The sequence below is a fragment of the Vombatus ursinus genome, unplaced genomic scaffold (genome assembly GCF_900497805.2).
Source record: "Vombatus ursinus unplaced genomic scaffold, bare-nosed wombat genome assembly UNPS02014773.1, whole genome shotgun sequence".
Taxonomy (NCBI): Eukaryota; Metazoa; Chordata; class Mammalia; order Diprotodontia; family Vombatidae; genus Vombatus; species Vombatus ursinus.
Genome location: NW_020954551.1, coordinates 33,462,861 through 33,477,302, shown reverse-complemented (window position 1 = coordinate 33,477,302; position 14,442 = coordinate 33,462,861). Strand labels below are relative to the sequence as shown.

Here is a 14,442-nt window from a genome sequence, read left to right as displayed (position 1 = left end):
TAATTATGTATGACACCCATTAAAGCAACATGCATAGATGGATGTTTAATCAATTCGACCCAGCAAACCTCTTGTCACCCAAACTGGAATATCAAGTGGTTCAGGACGACTCCTAGAAAGAGCTGAAGTATGAACTGATACATTTCTATCATACATTGGACAAAAGATGATAAAAATGTATGATACTGCATGTTGATAGGTACTTGCCTTCCCCTTACTTCTAAACAAGACAATGAAGTGAACTGATGTGAAAACACTCATGTGCCACAATGTTCCATGAAACTATAGAATGAGACAGCAATATGAAATTACTAAAAAAATAATAATAATAATAATAAATTTTTTTTTAAAAAAGGCTCTTCACTACTCAGTCTAAATGTCTTCAGATTGGTGTCTGCGGGGCTAGAGGCTTATTGTTTTTAGGGGTCATACCACAGATAAAGCAGGAAGGCTAGCATGCTTAACTGCCAGCGGGATTGAAGGCTCACGAACTGGCATGCAAAAGAAAGGCAATGGGATGGGTGATATCATTGATCCTGTTCTGTGGAGAATGATGGCAGTTCCCAAGATATGAGGCTAAGAGGTGGCCTTGAGAGTTCTCACTTGCAGAGACAGTGTGAGGCACATGATTAGACACATTTGTGGAATGATTACAGCTGTTGTGGGTGTATAATGTATAGAATTATCATATTTGGCCCCTCCCAACACCAAACCCCAATCACCTCAAACTGCAGGGGCGTATTGCAGCGACTAGTAGCAAGAGATGGAATTGGTGAGAACATTAGGCCATATCCATTCCGACATTCCTCCTCTCCTGAAAGGGTCGAGCAGGGCATGGTAAGCTGTGGGCTCTGCGAGCTGGGGATGGGAGGGATGGGAGGCGGAGGTGTGATTGGAGACAGAGGCCTCAGTAACTTGGTAACATTCTGCTCCATCAGATATCGAGACTTCCATTTCTTTAATGGGCTCAGTAAGTCTGTGAAATACAAAGCTTGGATGAGAATTTGAAACTGTAGCTTAACAGGAGGATCTGCAGTAAAGCCATTAATCTCCAACCCATAATACTTTTAAATTCTTTTCTCCTGGTAGTCTTGTTCCATTAGTAATTCTCTCTATCAAAAAAGAAAGCCCACAAAGCCTCTACTTATGTCACCCACTATAATTTTTGAAACTCTCCCAATTTCTCAGGGAAACTCCAAACCTACTCTGTCTCTATTTCTGAAGTTCACTCAAATAACAATCACTTTCAGCCCAGACCAACTTTCTTATCAAGAGCCCATGAAACCCTTTAAATCTATCAGGTAGAATAAACAGTCAATTTTTATAGACACTCTTCACATTTCTTTTCACATCAACAACTATCACTAACTCCTACCCCATCTAAGTTCATCCTGAATGTATTTTGGCTCTTGCCTTTGTCATCTTTCTTAGTAGTTTTTTTGGTCTTTTCTAATTGTAGTAGAAAAGAATTCTACAAATAACAATTTCCCAATTCACATTTAGCCCCTCAATTTTAGGTTATTTCCTAGTTTTAAAAATTATCACTACTACTTGCAAAAAATGTCTAGAAAGAAAAAAAGGTAGACTAAACATTCCTTGGAGAATAATCCTAATTTTCTTTACTTCTTGGGCAACAAAAATTTGTATAAAATTATAAAATGACTTGTTTGATCACAGATTAAATCACAGTTTACACCTTCACTCACAGCTAAGAGCCTTTACTCAAAAGGGCAGTATTCTTGTTACCTAGCAAGGGTTCTGTTTTAAGATTAGTAGCTGCCTGGTTGTTTCCCTGTTCCTGCAGACACTGGGTTCTTTTATGAAATGAAGGCTATGGGAGATGGGGTTCAGAGAAAGCCCCACCTTAGCTTTACCATCTTCCAGAATTCTGCTCAGCCTCCATTCAGGTATATAGCTTCCTGCTTCCCCTTAAATTTTCTTTTGACTCCACATTTCAGTATTTCAAGTCTTTTTTTTTAATGCTACATGAAATACATGAAATAGTATTTCTTACCTCTAACCTTTCTGGCCTGCAAGAAACTCCTGCAAAAACATCTCTAAAGTTCAAGGTATGAGGTTAGGAACTACAGTGAGAGCTGAGCAATCATTGTTGCCCAATAATCCTCAATTCCATTCTACTTGGGGTATGTAGGGTCCTCTCATTGTGCTTCTTTTTCAGCTCCAAGATGGATTTCTACATACCATAACCCTGCTGGCATCTGGGCATTTAAAAGGAAAAAAACTATCAGAGAGAAGGAACTACTAGAATTATGATATAATTACATCTAAGGCTGTCAATATCTCAGCATCCTTTTAGCTGATATAAACTAATGATTTCAATGCTTTTTCCTAAGTTACTGTTACTTAATTATTGAAACCTTGCCCCTGGCCTATTTCATTTAATCTGAATTCAGTAAACTGTAATTAATGTATAGTATCTTTATGCATTACAAACTTGTCCATGACTCCCCCATCCTCAAAAAAAAAAAAAAAAAAATCACTTGATTGATCTATTATCATCCCATATCTCTCCTTCCTTTTATAGCTAAATTCCTTGAGAAAGCAATAGCAGTTTACAAAAGGTATCCCACTTTCTTTCCTCTCACTATCTCATTTCTTACCTGGCTGCTCTACTTTGGGACTTTTCTGATTGCTGCTCCCCCCCCCCCCCAAGCTGTTATTGGGAAAACATTACCAACTTGCAAAACTTTATCAGATCCCATTAGCCTTGATATTTCTCCTCAACACCACCCTTAGTCCCTCTGACTAAAGGGTGGAGCCACAAACTCCTAAACCTCTATTTAAGGAGGAAGCTCAGGTCAGAACATCTCATTTCTCGCCTGGATGAACTACTTCTGGAGTTCTATGACTTTTCCACCATTGGATACCTCCCTAGTCCCTCCATCCCCTCCCCACTCACCCCTCTTTTCAGCTTTCTCTGATGTATTAACTTCATTAGATTGTAAGCTCCTTAAGGGCAGAAACTGTCCTATTTTCCTTCCATATTTGTATGCTCCACACTTAGCAGAGTGCCTGGCACACAGCAGGTGCTTAATAAACGTTTACTGACTCTCAACTCTGAAGTCTGACTTCCAATCTTCCAGGATCAAATATAAAAATCTGTTGGGCATTCAAAGCCCCTCATACCAACCTACTCTGCCCCTCCTCCCACACTCCCAATTTTCTTATACCTCCTCAGGTACTCTGAAATCCAGTGACACTGTCCTCCCTGCTGTTCCTTGAACAAAACATTCCATTTCCCCACTCTGGACATTTTCACTGGCAATCCTCTATGTCTAGAATTTTCTCCTTCCTCATCTGTCTACTGGCTTCTTTCAAGTCCCAGATAAAATCTCTCCTTCTTACAAGAAGCCTTTCCTGATCGTCCTTAAATCTAGGGCCTTCCTTCCATATATGGATACATTTCCAATTTATTCTATATAATAGCTTGTCAGTTATTTGCATGTTGTATTCCTCATTAAACTAGTGACTTACTTTTGCTTTTCTCTCTTTTCCTTGTGCTTAGCATGGTGCCTGGCACAGACAAGGCACTTAATATTTATTGACTGAAGATACTACTCAGACACACCTCACTTTCACTGGGAAACTTATTATCATTAAAGATCTTTACCTCACTTATCTAGAATTCTACCTGGAAGCAGGAAAAAAGTCTGGGTGATTTTCCAACCATCTCTAGTTTCTCTGATATTTAGGCATTGAGGATGACTCTAAATTGATGTGAAGCCTACCTCTCTTAAAACAATTTTATACTCATTATGGAAAGTATTGGAAAGGGACTAATTAGTAACTAATTTCTCTTTAATGCAGCCTCTACCCCCCCCACTTGAGATTCTATGACTCTTTCCTCAATATTACTATTTCATAAATTTCCTTGATTTTTTTCTTATATAAATGGGTATTCCTGGACCTGTTACTTTAAATTTATCTAACCTTTTCATAACCAATTCTGCTGTTATCTGTACACTGTCTAGTTCCTTGTCTGTTGTCCTGGGAAAATTGATCCCTGATTTGAGATCTCTCTTTCTCTGAAAAGACAGATGTAAAATAACTATTTAAGACAGCAATGTTATTTCCTTGGTTTTTTTTTTTTTTTGGTCGAGCAGACTTAAGTTCTCATACTAACAAATATATAAATTGCTAAAGAGTTACTAATTTGCACTGGTAGAGTGCACTCCCAGGGAAGAAATTCTGCCCACAAATACAGAATGATAAGCAATCACTCTGCAATTTCTAGTTGCCTGAACTTGTTCAAAGCCACATAGCTAATATTTGTCAAAGGTGGGATTTGAATCCAGGTCTTCTTGACTCCATGGCTGGTCCTCTATCCATTATATCACACAGATTCTTTTTTTTTAGGCAAGTGGGGTTAAGTGACTTGCCCAGGGTCACACAGCTAGTAAGTGTCAAGTGTTTGGTCTGAGGCCAGATTTGAACTCAGGTCCTCCTGACTTTAGGGCCAGTGCTTTATCCACTGTGCCACCTAGCTGCCCCTATCACACAGACTCTTGACATTTTATATAGTACTTTAAAAATCAAGATCTATGAAAAACTTTAGTTTGGCCCTATAATTTCACATGTGTTAGGAAGTCCCGGAAGAAATTAAAAAAAAAGAAAAGAAATTCCAGTGCAGAATGGGTGACTGTTCTGCAACTTATGGTCTCAGAGTAGCCTGAGGAACTGAGATGTTAAGTGATTTGCCAAGGGTCACACAACCATAATGAAGTCAGCCTTGAATACAGGTCTTCTTGGCTCCAAAGCAGGCTCCTCTATCCACTGTGCCATGATACGTGGCTTCCAAAAAAACAACAAACCCCAAATCCTATTAATTTTATAGTTATTTAGAAGAGCCATGCAGACTATCTTGGCATTATAAAAGCGTAGAGATAGATGATACAAAATGAAAACTGGAAGGGGTAGTAACTGAATTATCAGAGTTGTACAACAACTGCTATTATGCCTCAGAATTCTAAGGAACCAGCATTTTCTTGCTTTTAATCAATACCTTGTCTAGTATATATTCCTGTAATTATACTCAAGCATGTACCTGCACTGTCTTTGCAGATGTTAGAAGAGTTACTGTTCTCATTGCTTTGGTATAGATGCTGAATTCTACTCTCTTGGGGTACAGACGAGGTTTGAGTCATCCCTTCTTCCAGGGCTTGCTTCATCCAGCGCTGAAATAAAAATGGCCAATAAATGATCAGTGATGATACTTTTTTACAGTATGTTTACCTATGTAAAGTATGTTAACCAGGATACCATGTTAATTAGTGAGGAATGATAATCCACAAACTCACTCAGTTTTGTAAACTAACACATATTCATGTCCTGCGCTTCAGCATAAACACACTGCCCAATCAACTCCTTGGGAAAAAACAAAAACCAGGAAATTAGCTTTTAGAATAGGGTGTGGAATAGCAAAATCAATGGACAACTGAAGTTCTTCTCAATTTTTGTAGACTAGCAAGGCATTTTGAAATTTCCTTGAGAGCCTCTTCTCATACTGAATGCAACCAACTAAGAAACCCAAGCATCTCTAGGTGTCGCCTGCTCCATGCTGAGAATACCTCCTGAAGAGGGAAGGAATTTGAAGATAAGTAATTTTCCACTACAGGTACCACATAATGCTTCCACTGATTCAACTCTCAAATGTAATATCCTGTGGTATCTTTCTGACAACTGCCACAATTAAATTATACACAATTAATGCTAATCACTAGGAGAAATCACCTTTGGTAGAAACCAAAAAGAGGATAAAGTAAAACAGAAAGGCTCTCTAGCCATCTACAAATTTCTGTAGTGATTATCAGTGCCTAAATTAATAGTGAAGATATGGAACATTTGGGTCGGAATGTGTAAGATTAGGATAGTTAAATTATGTATCCTGTGGAAGAGAGAAAATTTCTTACCTCTAATTTGTGTTCTCTTAAGATACACAGTTGTAGAATCTCACCACTCTGTGGCTCTCCTGCCCTAACACAAGACAGATTGATTTTGATAAACATCAATTTCTGAGTTAAACCCTTCCCCAAATGGGAAGAGCAAGGATGAATTATCATAATTTCACATCTTTAGAGAACAATAATTGCAGGTAAGTAAATAGTCTCTTCACCAAAATAAAGTTAATTCTAATAGATCTTCACTCTTGGAGACCCAAGGTATGTTTCAAGAAAATTAGTCAAGAAATGTTGTTAATTTTGCCTTGAAAGCATCAAATAGTGTCACTGTTAAATGGCAAAAATAAAATTATAAACATCAAGATGAGTATAAGTATATAAAAATAGCTCCCTAAAAGGTCATTTGATAAATATCCACTTTTCAGGATACCATGCTGTCAGAAAAATACAGGATATGACCTGTCTTACCTTCAAAATACTGGTTTAAAAAAAAAATCACAGAGCTAGATTGAAGTTCAAATAGTTCAACCACGTCATTGAAGAAATGAGGATATCGAAAATAGGAGTCTAGAAGTAAGTGAGTAAGCAATCCCCACTACTGCAGATGTCCTCTGTATAGGATCTCTTTTTTTGGAGCAGTCTGGACTCATTTATGGTCACTATGCTTTGTTCTGATAGGAGTTTAATCTTTTTGGGGATTTTTCTAAAATGGTAAGTGGGCTAGCCTAAAAAAATTAAAATTGGTTCTAATGATAAGGTAACATGAAACCACTAAGCCTTCAGGCAGGGAGGTTCCAGGCAATGAAAATACCCCATAGCTCTAAGTTTGAACATACAGCAAATTCTGTATGCAAATCTCACTGGACTGCTGGAGCTTTTCATAGTATTCTATAAAGAATCTTTGTATCTAAAAGGTTCTAATTAAATCTAAAGATTTAAAAACTTGGACTAAGAATTCTTTCAGTTGAAATGCATATTATTCCTTAAAATGTCTAATTCCCTCTTCTGAACCACTATAACTTTCTTTGAATAGCAAGTTCTGGCACCGACGTCTATCTATAACCTTGTGTGTTACGGACTGTTCCATGTATGTCTATCTTGTTTTCTTCTCTGTACTAGATGGTCCCTTGTCCTTCAGGAGCCTATATTATCTTACACATTTTTTTGGGGGGGGGCACTTCTCCCAGCCCTGGCTCAAATACTTCAAAGAGTACTGAGCTAGAGAGCAGATACTCAAATATTTGTTACTTTGAAATTATGTGACGGCAAATACGTAATTAAAATTATTAAGTCTTTAATGCATGCTATTAAATTTTAGTTCAAAGGACTTTGCCTCAAACAAGTAGTGTGAGTGTTCCAATGAATCAAGGATCAACAGCTGTTCCTATCCATAGCTTTTTTTCAATCTTATCTCAGAGACTTACAGAGAACATAGTGGGATATTATCGACAGGATAGTACCTTTTGAGAATCTCCACCCAAATCTTAAGGCCAAAGTAGAAAAACATATACCCCCACCCCCAGTTTATTTTACTAGTACTCTGACATTAATATAAAGTTCAATTCTGTAAAAAACATAATAATTTTAATTATCCTAGGTACTCTAGGGATCAAAATTATTTATAGATAACAACTTGGACCTATGTTGGGTCTGTCAGTATCAACTAGTATACCTTAGGATTATAGACTGTTTTCTCAAGAATCCAAATATTAAGTATACAAAGGTTTTAGTATAATTTTTATGTACAATCAAGGAAATGTGCTCAGGTCGTTCCCCTGTGAGGAACACTTTACTAACTATCTAAAATATATACCCCTCCTCCTACTTTATTCCTTTTAAAGGGTTTATCTGATTCAAATTATTACTGAGAAGATTCAAACGAATCACTTGTTTTCCTAAAACTGTGTTCTTATTGTTTGATAAAATACATATTATTCTTAACTCAGATATACATAGATTTCATATTTAGACTATTTAGGCCAAAAATGTATTTTTAAGCAATAGTTTATGCTGATATTTTTTCATATTCTTTATGAGAGGAAACTTGATACAGGGAAAAGAGCACTGGCTTTAGATTCAGGAAGACCTGAGTTTGAATTGTGCCTCTACCAGTGTGACTTTGGACAAATCATTTAACGTCTCTGGAGTCTCAGTTTCTTCTTTTTAAAAAACTGGGTAAAATAATGTGCACATGCACACGTGTGTGTGTGTATGTGTGTGTGTGTAAAGTGCTTTATAAACCTAAAAACATCATATAAATGCCAGTTATTATTATTTTTACATTAAAATCATGATGCATTCTCACAAAAATTTTAAAAAATAATTTAATTCTTTCAAAATACAGAACCACCACTGAATCATATAATTGTTCTGATGCTCTTGAGAGAAAAGTGGCTATACATATTCCACATAAAGCAAAACAGATGATAGAGTATAAAGAAAACATTTAAAGACTAGAGAAAGAATTCTGGTCTGAGTGGGCATATTGTTCTTTTGTCAAGTTACAAAGATAAGAGGTAGTTATATACTCAAATGAGACAGTTCAAAGAAATGCCTCTGCCCACAATATATGACATGGCCACAACCACACCTTTTCAATTCCCTCAGGTCTCCATTTAGCCAGGAATACAGGAATAAATATAAGGCAAAGGAGAACTGATATTACAGTCAGTACAGAATCAGAGTTGGAAGAGACTCAGAGATACAGATCTGATCCAGTCTTTCTCTAAGGACTCTACTTAATTCTTCTCAGATAGTTGTCAATCCTTCACAGGGCAGGGAAGGATATTCCATTACCTACTATGGTAACATTTTAAAACACTTAATACTCTCAGGAGAGCATTATATCCAGCTACAGACATATGAAAGGAAACATTTTTCTTTATGTGCACAAACCATACCTCACCTACCTTTTTAGACTAAAGACTTTTTCCTAAGCCTTATAAAACTAACTCTAATTTCTACACACACACACAGCACTCTCAAAATGCACAACTTAAACATTTGCAATCTAGTAAGGAGTGGATAAACGCCAAATACATAGGCAGACTATTTACTGGCTTCTGCCGTCACATTCCTGTTAAAATATGGTGGGAAGAATGTTAAAGACAATGGAAATTCATGAAGTCTTTGTTAGGCAAACTCTTATAGCATCTGAGACTTGTTAAGTATAGTTTTCTTGGATGTCTAGGTATGAAGAAGTTCCTGAGATCAAATTCCTCTTTTCTAGTTTGGCAAATACCCAATAAAAATTATTTAAAAGAAATACTCTCTGGGATTTTCTATAAAAAGCATGCCACTATCACCTGTGCAAATACTAAAGCTGCTCACTGTGATGGTTATCAATGACTGAAGTCTCTCTGGGCTGTTCAAAGAAGTACTTAAGTTCCACTAATTTCATTTCAAAATTTTTCCCACACAAATTGATGAGTGTCACAAATACTTCAATAAAGCATGCAAGAAGGAAGGAGCCCACACTCTAGGTGAGTGCTGCTAGGCTAGCAGTGGGTGCCTTTCCTCTTTCTATGATCCCTGTGCCCTCCTCCCTTTTGTATCCCACCCTCCTTGCTTATCCCTTCCCTACCCGCTTTCCCACCCCCATTGTTCCTTCCCCATTGCCCAAATTATTTCTGCTCTGCAAGGGAGGAGGCAAGCTGTAAGTGTGGAGGGGTCAGGAAGGACCTGCCTGGAGTTGGAGGCTTCAGCACATCAAATAATTTATATGGAACATCCTCATGTATGTGATGCTATAGTTCCAGTGGAGGAGGGCAATGTGGCTGTCAGCCATGGCAGACATTGAGGAAAGCAGCCTGAATCCAGATCTGAGGATAAGAGAAAAGGGAGTTCCAGGGAACAGACTCTGCCTCCAAGGAAAAAGCTCTCCTGAACTTCTGGTAACAGGGAAAGGGCATTAAAAGGTCACCCCTACTCTGAACAGGCAAGGGGCCTTCCTCTGAGAAAGAACTCTGGAAAATACCTAGGGCCAATGGGGAATTCATAAAGAACGTGACATAAGCAAACAGGCATCACTGCAGCTAGATCCAAATACAGTTGGCAAGGGAGGAGGAGGGGAGAGGTACTCTCAATACACTCCACAGATACGGAGGAAATCAACAATTCAAGTAATATAGTCAACTATATTAAGGGAATGTTTAAAAAAATAAAAAAAACAAAACCAGGAATCTCACCAATCATAACTCATTTCTCCCCTCTAACCTCTACCAGATGATAATAATAACTGAGTTACTTTTAAAGGTATGACTTGGTTTTTCATTTATAAAAGACTGCTATAGAGGACCTAGTTCCTCATAGTCATATAATGAAAATTATAATCCAGACCTTGCTCTCTCTCCCCTACCTACCCAGTCATCAGCTGTTACTTACTTTCACCCTTCAAGGGATCTCACAAAAGACAACAGCAAATACTCACAAATTTGAGCATCGAGAATGTAGTACACATTCCACCATGGCCCCACTGATTTCTTGATGCATCAGTATTCATGGAGGGATAACTAATTCACTGTAAACCCAAATGTCAAAATACAGCTATCTGGAGAGTATGCAGTCAGTAAATTAGGTCAGGATTACAAGTAGCCTAAGTGAGAAAACACATGAGCCTAGACATACCTTCTTACAGGAGCTGAATGTGCCATCAAGGAGAAGGGGCCTTCGACGCCTCTCAGGGATGAAGGGTGAGCCAAAGCGGATGTAGTGTTTGGGGGTGGTGCAAATTAACGGGGAATGGACAAGACCAGGCAACATGTTGAGGGTTGTTGCCAGCACAGTTGGGTCCGTGGTGATCCGTAGAGGGCATTCAACGGGGCAGTCATGCTTCTCTGCTTTATCATTCAGCCACTCTGTAACTAGATACTAAGGCAGAGAAAGAGTGTTAGCAGATGCTGCAAGAGAATCGGAATCAGCAGTACAGCTTTTTTCTCATTAAAAACAAAAACAAACAAAAAAACCAGAGACCAGGAGCAACTGCAACCGAACCCATATGAGCACTGTGAAATCAGTTTTCACCCAAACTTCTGAGGCAAAGCTGCCTTGACAAATTATGCTAGTTCTATTTTCTAGTCTCTTCTCTAAGTGAAACATCAAAGGGTAGCAAGATAACCTCAACACTGTGCATCAAAACTACTTTCCCAGGAACTTTTAAGACTGGAACAGTTTAACTTGACAAATACACTGAACTCCACTCTCAGGTATTACAGGTTCTCTCATTTTTATGTGAGATAGGCCTGGCTATGCCAATCTGATGACAATATTTCTTACCTTTTTGGTTTTAGGGTATTTGAAAACAGCCCGGTTAACCTGGGTTCCAGCAGCCAATATTACTGCTGGGTCAGACCCTGTCAATGGCCTGCTTTCTCCCATACTGTCCACACTTCCAACTTCAGCTGGGGTCACTGAGTTGCCATTTCCTCCGTCATCCAGAAGAACTTGTGATAATTCCACCTGCTGTGAATTGGCCTGCTTCTGACGCTTTAGTCTTTGGGCTGAACTGGTCCGGTACCGAGAAATTCGACTTTTGGGTCGAGGTCTAGAGGGTCTTGATGGAGTTGGCTTGATGATGGGTTTTTCGGCACCAGTATCCTATGATAGCAATGTCAAGATCTTAGAAATCTGTTATCGGCAACTTCTTTACTCTCTTCTAAGCATTTTCCTCTTCTGAGTACCCAAAGATCAAACAGAGAAACTCAGAAATACTAATTTTAAAAGAACTCTCAAGTACAACTCCCACTTCCCACCCCTAAATAGGTATTCACTTTAAAGCAGCCAAACAGGCAATCGCTGTTTAATTTCTGAAAGGGAATTAGGAAATGATATCATGTACATAAGTACAGCAGTGAGCAAGCCTTAAAGCACTATATAAACATTAAAGACAATCTGACTAATTCTACTGCTTGTGGGCTTTTCTAGAGTAAACTTACAATCAATTTAAATTAAACTTGGGCAGCTATGTGGCACAGTAGATAAAGTGTTAGGTATGCAGTTAGCAAAATCTGAGTTTAAGGCCTGCCTATTAACTAAGTAACCTTGGACTTCACCTTCTCCAGCCTGTTTCCTCACTTGTCAAATGAGGATAATACCCAGCCTCCCCCAGGACTGTATGGGGATGAAATTATATGTAAAATATTTCACATACCTTAAAGTATTAGAGATATTTTAGTTATTATTATTAGGCCTTTAATAGTAGGGTTTTTATAAAGGGCTCAGGAAAGGACTGTTTTTTATTCAGGCGCATAAATCAAGGGTTTTTGTTGTTTTCCTAAAGCACAGAATTTAAGGTTAATGGCAGGAAGGGAGAGTATGTGTTTTTTAGGGGGTGAGGTGCTAGAAGGACCTTATTGTAATAGTAGGAGGTTTGGTATAGAAGCTGACAGATCTATTAGGAAAGATTTTCTGTGAGGTTTTTGATCATTACAAACAGCCATTCAATTCTAGCTGGCTACACACCCCCTCACCTCTACCCCCACTGTCAGCTTCAAGTGTTGATGTAAAAGGATCAAACTGCCTTGCACATAGTGATGTTAAGCAAAACTATTCTTTTTTATCATCATAGGACACCATAGGTGGGTTGGAGACCTCTACATTATGAATTCCATAAGATACAATTTTCAATATTATAATGGCAAGCCCTTCAAAGACCTCGTCCTTTTGCTCCTCTTACCCCTACTTGTGCAGACCTCCGGGTATTCACCCCCATGTTATTTGGGATGCTTGGGATAGCCACACTGAAGGCTGAGTTCCTGTCTTCAGGTTCAGAGTTCTCTGTTTTTGACTCTTCTAGCACAGGAACCTCAGAGCCAGGGGTCACCTCCATGTCCAGGCGACCCCTCTCCAGAGGCTGCTCTCGGCGCCTTTTCCTCTTCTCTAAATTTTCAAACATATGCATGATTGCTTCAACCTTCCTCTCTTCTCGAGACTGGGGAAAGGAAGGGAGGATGGAGCATTAGCCAAGGACTTCAGAAAACAAGAGAACAGAGCAAGAACACTGGCTGAAATAGAAAGAATGCATCAACCTGGAAGATAGGGAAAACCATCATCAAGACAGTATCAACATGGAAATTCATATGAATCAGTATGACTACAGTGAGAAAACATCTGACAACAGGCACTGAGATGGATCCATAAGGGACAAAGAAATGTGTAGTAAGAATAAAACCTTCCTCAAAGAATGTTTTTGAAATTTAAGAGAAAGTTATGAATTAAAGATGAACAGAAAATCAAAAAAGAAGATGAATGGCTTGCTTTAAATTACAGAATTTAATGAAAAGATGATAGGCAAACTAGAGAACATAACAGTATTTCTCAACTTGAGAGTATTTCTGATTTTGAAGAAAACTCCATACTTTTACCATTAAAATGTGGAAACAGTTGGCATGAAGGCAGCAGAAATGAAAAAGAATATCTAAAGTGGTTCTTACCCGCCTGTTAGGGCCCAGGATTCCCTGCTCATCCACAGCCTCTTCTGTCTCCTCTTCCAGCTTCTCTTCAGGATTGTCTATGTCCTTCAAGATAAAGGCTAACATTCAGTAGTATTCTTGAACAATAGACATAACCAGTAAATTTGTTTTGGTAGTCTGACAGTCACTAGAAACAACTTCCTGTACTTTAATAAAAAAGGTATTGAACAGAGGGCAGTATGGTTTGAAATACAACATAGCTCATTCCCTAGGGTAGAACTCGGAAAATAAATGAGAAGTAGTAAGTAGAATAACTGTAGCTATTCATGATATACTACCCATCTTGACATCAAGGATACTAAGCATTACAATGTGACCCTACAGCTCTCTTTCAAAAAATAAGACCATGTGGGAACCCAGGATCCTCTTACTTCGGAGGCTACACCTGTTAACAACCAATCATCATCCCAAGAACAAGGCAAATCACCTCATTATCACTGGCTACAGTTACTCCTTCTGGAGCTTCCTCTGGCTGTTGGTTACTGCTTTCATCCAAAACATCATTCTGCTGTTCCATCTCTAGTTCCTTACGACGTGCTTTCCGCCGTCTTGTCTCTGCTCCAATAGATAGTAGGCTGAGAGGAGGTGGGGGCGGAGGATCTGCAGCAGCATTTGGATTCCGTCTCTGTATAGGGCAATTCCGATTCCCCTTGTGACATGCACAGTCCACTTTATAATTACTGCTCCAAAGAAACAAACACAAGTGCTCTCCTCAGTGTCCCTGAAAATAATTTACATTACTGGTCCATTCTCTTGAAATACTGGTATAGGTCTCTCTTCTGGTAATCTCTGGACAAGCAGTGCCACACAGAGATATTTTTTTGTGTGCGTGCGTGTGTGTGTGTGTGTGTGTGTGTGTGTGTGTGTGTAGACTGGGATGACAGGGAAGACAATACTGAATGAATATTTTCAAAATCCCGTACTTCTTTTATGTATGGCTCCATTTCCTCACAAGGTGAGAGGGTAGTAGTAAAAGCATTCATTAGTTTTGCCATTCAAATGCTTACACACACACACACACACACACACACACACACACACACACACACACACAC

At 38.7% G+C, this 14,442-nt stretch overlaps 1 protein-coding gene across 9 annotated transcripts in view; it reads right to left on the bottom strand.

Annotated features, from left to right (window-relative positions):
* Window positions 1–14,442, bottom strand: part of SETD5 (SET domain containing 5) — a 74,742-nt gene that overhangs the window by 14,555 nt on the left and 45,745 nt on the right. For 5 of the 9 annotated variants that reach the window (XM_027864053.1, XM_027864054.1, XM_027864057.1 and 2 more), the window contains 7 exons: window positions 13,815–14,070; window positions 13,349–13,432; window positions 12,592–12,846; window positions 11,193–11,513; window positions 10,545–10,787; window positions 5,066–5,195; window positions 723–976 (listed from right to left, as the gene is read on the bottom strand). In XM_027864053.1, coding sequence (XP_027719854.1) covers window positions 723–976; window positions 5,066–5,195; window positions 10,545–10,787; window positions 11,193–11,513; window positions 12,592–12,846; window positions 13,349–13,432; window positions 13,815–14,070 — 1,543 coding nt within the window. The remainder of the gene's footprint in view (window positions 1–722; window positions 977–5,065; window positions 5,196–10,544; window positions 10,788–11,192; window positions 11,514–12,591; window positions 12,847–13,348; window positions 13,433–13,814; window positions 14,071–14,442) is intronic. The other 4 variants (XM_027864058.1, XM_027864062.1, XM_027864056.1 and 1 more) reach the window with 1 other exon arrangement.